Source organism: Formica exsecta, unplaced genomic scaffold, assembly GCF_003651465.1.
Source record: "Formica exsecta isolate Colony F162 unplaced genomic scaffold, ASM365146v1 scaffold626, whole genome shotgun sequence".
In the NCBI taxonomy this organism is placed as follows: domain Eukaryota; kingdom Metazoa; phylum Arthropoda; class Insecta; order Hymenoptera; family Formicidae; genus Formica; species Formica exsecta.
Window position 1 is genome coordinate 69,330 of NW_021853388.1, and position 6,363 is coordinate 75,692.

Genomic DNA, 6,363 nt, shown 5'->3' on the forward strand with positions numbered 1-6,363 from the left:
TCGCCCATCCCATGAAGGAAGAGTAAGGGCCAATTTCACCAAGTCCGGTTAGATTAACTGCCGTAGAGTTAGCAGAGAAATTAAATATTTTCTAATTATTTTATATTATATAATTTGGGAATCGTTTGGGGAAGTTTAGGAAAATCATTTTAACATTTAGGAAACAATATTTTCTTTGTAATAATGAAAATTTATCGAGCGTCAAGTTAGCAGGTCTTAATTATGTTTAATAAATATTATGAACGGAATCGATTAGAAATCATTTGGGAATAACATATTCATTAATATTTTTATTTGGGAAAGTCGCATTTTTGTAATTTAAATAAATTTGTGTATTCAAAAATCTGCATTATGCGTTATGCACGCGGCATAAAGAATTCAACCAATCAGAGTCCTTTATTTCTAAAATGAAAGACTCAATAAAATATTTTCATGTGATGCTAACTCTACGGCGGTCTTGGTTTTCCTTCACCTCTATTTTCTATTGGCCACCCTGCTAATTTTAACCGTCGGTTCATCTAACCGGACTGGTGAAAATGGCCCTTATTGGCAGAGACGATGAAATGACGTCATTAATCGCTCTCAAAGCGATTAAACTGCTATATTCGAAAACGCTATACATTATGTAAGGTTATGTACGTACGATAATTAACGGGATGATATTACATCGATGAAACATATTACACCTGTGCGTAATGCGCGACGAACGAATTTTGATAAACGAATTTCGGTAGGCGATATTAACCGGTAAATCGTATATATACCTTTCGATGTCGCACATTCATGTTTTGTTCGGATGTGCACAACGATGGATAATCGAGATCTTCTTTTTTTTCTTCGAATTTTTATTGGCACCGGATATAACCAAGAACGAGCACGTGAAAATAAATCAATAAAAGATGGTGTGAGAAAGATTACGCGAAACCCATCGGAAACTACAGCAAACTAATGGAATCAATGGAATTATTGTACATGTATACGACGCAGCTGGTGTCGCTAGTTTATATGCATGAAGATGCGTGTGCTCGATGTCGATTGGTATGGGTGTGCGCGTGTCGTTCATTATGGGTGCGTTCGGGGAGACGCTATTAGCGCTAACAGCGTCGTTCTATCTTTGTTACTTATTGAAAGTTGAACAAGGACAGAACACGCTTATAGCGCTAAAAGTGTGCTCCCCGAACGCAGCCTATGACATGGCAACATTAGACTCGATAACGCATGAAACTTGTTCAAAGTGCTTTGCAACTGATGACGTTTCTCGTTGTCGGCGATGGTACAAAGGTGAATATAGAAAGAGTTCCTAAAGTGACTAGCTATATATTTTGATAAAAAATTAGAAGTATTATAAAAAATTGTTATACACTGGCATAATGGTATGTCCATTGTTATACAAATTCATGTATTTATAAAAGTTCTATTACTTTACACGATTTTTTGTTAATTTTTTAAATTTCCTTTTCAAAGTCATATCATTGCATGATGATATGATTGGTGGTATGATTTTCACAAAATGGATAGTCGCTTTAGGAACACCCGGTACATTCTGAGAAATAAATGACTGCGTATACGCATCACGTGATCGCACTGAGAATAAAAGGCTTAGTTAGTACGAGACTACGTAATTTATACTATACTAGCAGACTGATTAGGCTGTAAACGAAATTTATTGTTATAAAAGCTTGGCCTGATAATGATTTCTCTATTTCAGTTCTCTTTACATGTTCAAAATTCTAACATTATATGCAGTTATACTTATTCGTATACTCGTCGCGAGAAATTAAAAAGTCATAATCGCCTAATCATTCAATTATGCAATGCAATTAGATAATGCATTACAACGAATTTATAAGGATGAGCTGCTGTTACTACTAGTAAAATAGTGGATATATTAAATTATTCGTCGCATTTGTGTTGTGGAAACAATATATATTTGCGTTTGTTTTGATATCTGTTTATTTACTGAACGTAAGTAAATCCATAGATATATGTAATAGAACCGCGTTATATAATATATATTTTTACTTACAATATTATATTTCTGGGAATATGTTAACACAATCGATTGCAATGCGATCATAAGGAAAGATATACATATATATATATACAATTGATATTAAACAAAATGCAACAAAATATATTTATGTATATGCAGCTGTGTGTTATTTAAACGTATATAATAACATATTTAATATCAGACATTTTTTTATATTTGCTAAATTTTCTGTTTTTAAGACTGTTAAAGAAAATCTTTTTATGTAATGTTCTTGAAAAAAGTTTTTTTTTATTGAGATAATAATATTCAAAATTATTATACATTTATTGATATCGAAATAGTGATATCAAATCGAAATTATATCATTTTCGTTATATTTCAACAATACTTATACAAAACTACTATTATACAAAAAAAGTTTAAAAAACGGAAATTGTGTGTCTATTATGGACGTATTTTTAAGTAAAATCTATACAAAATTTATATAAAATATGAAAAAGTATCAATCATTGTATCAAAAATTATATACATATAATTCTTTTCTATATTAAAAAATAGATCCTAATTCAACAAACATTTTAGTTTTATGTATTTTAGTGTTCTCTACATTTTTCTCATACACAGTATGCTGGACGATGCCATAAACTTATCAAAATAAGATTTTAGTAGTAAAAGTAGAAAAGTTTTACAAAACTGTGTGCATATATCAGTACTAAATTAATTTTTTCATGTTTCACTGGCAAAATTAGTGCATTTTATTTGATCTATCAAAATAAATAATAAGAATAAGTAATATAAAAAAAGAAACTCTGGAATATTATTATATACAAGAATTAAAAACTGTAAATATTATTATTTTTTATATGGCATAGAACCTCATACTATTAATAATTTTATAGTTCAATAATTTAAAAACAAAGAAAATTAAATTACATTATTTATTTTTAGATACAACATACATATTTATATCAAGCAAATGATATAATATCCAGTATATTTTGCATTATATTGATGCAAATAATTTTTTGATTATTCTCTTTATATATTTTATGTTAATGAAACAATTTTTTTAATGAGATTACGAAAATGGTGTATTACACCAAAGATAATATTTTAAAAGAAGCTGTTATCCAAATATGTGCTGGAGGATCAGCAGGTTTTATTGAGGTTTGCATAATGCATCCAATGGATCTTATTAAAACACGTTTTCAGCTTCAAGTGAAGACAGCAAAGATAGATCCATTGTATTATACAGGTATTATTATTATTATTATTATATATATGTGTGTGTGTATCTTTATGTTATTGTATATATATCTTTACTTATATTGATATATTAATATTTATAAACATTATTATATCCAATGTAAAGACATTTATATTAAATCACACATGCATTAGCTCTATGTACACATACATATGTATATAGACATATGTATATACACATATACATATATATTTAATATATTTAATATATACATATTAATATAGGAATTTGTGACTGTATGACTAAAATGTATAAGACTGAAGGATTACCGGCATTTTGGAAGGGAATTTTACCCCCGATAATTGTAGAAACTCCCAAACGCGCAGTTAAAGTGAGTTCATCTCTCTCGTTTAAAAGTACGTTTTGTTTTATTTGTGTATAAAAATTACAACTTTTTTTAGTTCTGTACATTTGAGCAATATAAACAATTTTTTTTATTCGGCGCCAATGCACCTACTCCATTGGTAATTATTTGAATACTACTTATATTTATATTATATATTACTATTTATATTTGAATATTATTTGTTATTAATATATACAATTTTTTAATTACTTGTAAGATAAACAAATTTATATCATTACAGACATTTTCATGCGCTGGTTTCTTGGCTGGTGCTACAGAGGCTATATTAGTCAATCCTTTTGAGGTGATCAAAGTAAAACTACAATCTAATCGAAAGCATATCAAAGAAAGCCCATCAACTTTTGTAATGACGAAAGAAATAATTTCAAAATATGGTTTTGGTTTAAATGGTCTGAACAAGGGGCTTTCAGCCACTATAATGAGGAATGCGGTGTTTAATTCATTTTATTTCGGTTTTTATCATTCTGTTAAAGAATGTGTACTAGTTAAAAAAGAACCTTGGTTGGAATTTTTTACTAAGGTAATCATCCAGACACAATAAATATATGCAGTCTGTCATATACATGAAAAATTTTTTAGTTTATTATAGGATTTGTATCAGGCAGTATTGCTTCCTGTTTAAACATACCATTTGATGTTGCCAAAAGTCGCATTCAGGGATCACAAGATGGCACAAAGTATAAAGGAACATTAAATACCATGTACATTATTTACAAGAGAGAAGGGTATTTATGCATGCAATTTACTTACTGCTAAAATTGTTTAAAAAATTTCACTTATTTTCATATATATACATTACATCATTTTTTTCTAGATTCATAGCATTATACAAAGGCCTAGTACCAAAAGTATTACGATTAGGTCCAGGTGGTGCTATTATGCTTGTAGTGTATGACTACATGCATGCATTTCTTACAAAAAAGTTCAAAGATTAATTTTTATATATTTTGAAAAGTTATGAGATAACTATAAATTATTCTCTAAGAAGATGCATTTGATATACATGCACATATAGAAAATAAGGAGTCATATAATTTCATATTCTGTGTGTTAAAAATAAATTTTCTTTTATAATAGTTTTAATTTATTTGTCTTCTTTCCTCTTTTTTTATATAATAATAATCTTAATAATCTTTATATTTCAACACAATATAGAAAAATAATTAATCATCCAAGACAGTATCTAGCCATTTTTCTAAATCAATTGGTTTAATTTGAGTACTTTTTGGCTTTGCTTTGGAATCTGTAATAAATCAATATTTTATATTTCAAAAATAAGAGCTGAAAATCAATTATAATATAAATGCAATGCTACTTATTTAATTTACAATTTTACCGTTATGAGATATAAAAATAAGCTGTGCTGGAGAAATTGTTGGATTACTCTGGACTGGTTCTTTTAAAGATAATAAAAAATCTATGTCTTCTAAATTATCAATACCATCTTCTGATGGGGATTTTGTGTTTGTTGTCAACTCCAAATTTTTCGATTGATCGATCTTCGTATTCTCGTTCATCTCATTTTTCGAATATACAATATTTGATGAACTCGACACATTTGGGTAAAAAATTGTATTATATGTGGCTTTTCCTTTCTCAGCATCATTATTTATATTCGTCAATTGATCGCTCTAAGAGTGATCGTATAAATCATTGAATCATTTCCAATCATTCGTTCAATCAAGAAAATTATTTGCCAAATTAAAGAGAAACTTGATAGACCAGCTATGTCAAAAATTAATAAATTTAATACATTTTGAGGTTCATGAATTTGATATTGCGCACAAAGTACTTTGAGTCTTTTAAAATATAAAATTAATAATTAATTTGAGAATTAAAGCAAAGATTTGTTCTGTAAAATATAATATAATCTCAAAGTCGTAAATATTATCTTGTATCGGACTAACTTTTTTATACTGATTATATCACGAAAATTTGATATACTGAAATAAAGCGCAAAAGTTCATGAAGATAAAAATTTTCATTCTGTGCAAATTTTTACTTTAACTTACTGTCGAATTCATGAATTTTGAAATGTATTAAATTTATTAACTTTTGATATAGTTAATCCATCTATTAAATATATATATATAATTATAGTTATTCCTTAAATATATATAACTCAGTACTTACTGTAAAATACCTGTCGTTTACGTTAATATATTCGTTAAATGGAATACAGTCGATCGCGATCGATAATGTTTTTAGGTTTAAGATGAAGAATTCCGAGTACTGTGACGAGTCGACGGACCAAGCTTTCTCTGATTTAAAGACGAAATGTCCATTTTTTGAAAGCGGCGCGTTTATGAGAGTACCAAAATCTTTGCCTACATCCCCATCGGTTAACATATCAACGTAATCGGCAGATGATGAAGATCGTGATTTATTTTTCTCTTTCGTCTTTTGCATTTTAAAAGATTTGTCCATACTTTTCGATCATGCACAGTGAGCTCTATAATACCAGAGAGAAGCATGAGAGCGGCCATCCCGGCGTTTTCCGTACGATATATGTAAAGAGCTAACGATGCCTCTACAGCTTTTTTGCGATTTACTGTGTTATTTGCATTGGATAAAGAATCGTGTACTGCGATTGTTCGTTGTCTTTGAGGATTGAATACCTCGCTAACTTTAACATGCTTTTCTCGATTTGCATGTTTGTCAATATCTGCCAGTCGAGCATTGAATTGCGATTTGCAGTAAAAACATGATGCTTTTGTTTCATCATTCTCAACACGT

The 6,363-nt window shown here is 28.8% G+C and overlaps 3 protein-coding genes across 8 annotated transcripts in view; 1 reads left to right on the top strand and 2 right to left on the bottom strand.

Annotated features, from left to right (window-relative positions):
- LOC115242777 (ectonucleoside triphosphate diphosphohydrolase 5) overlaps positions 1–985 on the bottom strand; it is a 20,632-nt gene extending 19,647 nt beyond the window's left edge. Inside the window, exon 1 of one of the 2 annotated variants that reach the window (XM_029819311.1) lies at positions 765–985. In XM_029819311.1, coding sequence (XP_029675171.1) covers positions 765–785 — 21 coding nt within the window. In that variant the 5' untranslated portion in view covers positions 786–985. The remainder of the gene's footprint in view (positions 1–764) is intronic. The other variant, XM_029819313.1, reaches the window with a different exon arrangement.
- Positions 986–1,080: 95 nt separating this feature from the next.
- On the top strand, positions 1,081–4,703 carry LOC115242778 (mitochondrial 2-oxodicarboxylate carrier). Of its 4 annotated transcripts, XM_029819318.1 has the most exons (8): positions 1,131–1,281; positions 1,709–1,965; positions 2,942–3,248; positions 3,485–3,591; positions 3,662–3,724; positions 3,848–4,147; positions 4,207–4,352; positions 4,442–4,703. In XM_029819318.1, the coding sequence occupies exons 3-8, from the start codon at positions 3,080–3,082 to the stop codon at positions 4,560–4,562; spliced, it is 906 nt and encodes a 301-aa protein (XP_029675178.1). In that variant the 5' UTR covers positions 1,131–1,281; positions 1,709–1,965; positions 2,942–3,079; the 3' UTR covers positions 4,563–4,703. The 4 variants fall into 4 exon arrangements, with proteins under 4 accessions (XP_029675179.1, XP_029675178.1, XP_029675180.1 ...); XM_029819319.1 differs by lacking the exon at positions 1,709–1,965 and having other exon boundaries at positions 1,081–1,281; XM_029819317.1 differs by lacking the exon at positions 1,131–1,281 and having other exon boundaries at positions 1,365–1,965.
- On the bottom strand, positions 4,699–6,121 carry LOC115242780. 2 transcript variants are annotated; one of them, XM_029819321.1, is made up of 3 exons: positions 5,761–6,121; positions 4,964–5,258; positions 4,699–4,870 (listed from the first exon to the last, which is right to left on the bottom strand). In XM_029819321.1, the coding sequence occupies exons 1-3, from the start codon at positions 6,052–6,054 to the stop codon at positions 4,791–4,793; spliced, it is 669 nt and encodes a 222-aa protein (XP_029675181.1). In that variant the 5' UTR covers positions 6,055–6,121; the 3' UTR covers positions 4,699–4,790. The 2 variants fall into 2 exon arrangements, with proteins under 2 accessions (XP_029675181.1, XP_029675182.1); XM_029819322.1 differs by having other exon boundaries at positions 4,737–4,870; positions 5,069–5,258.
- Positions 6,122–6,363: the final 242 nt, after the last annotated feature.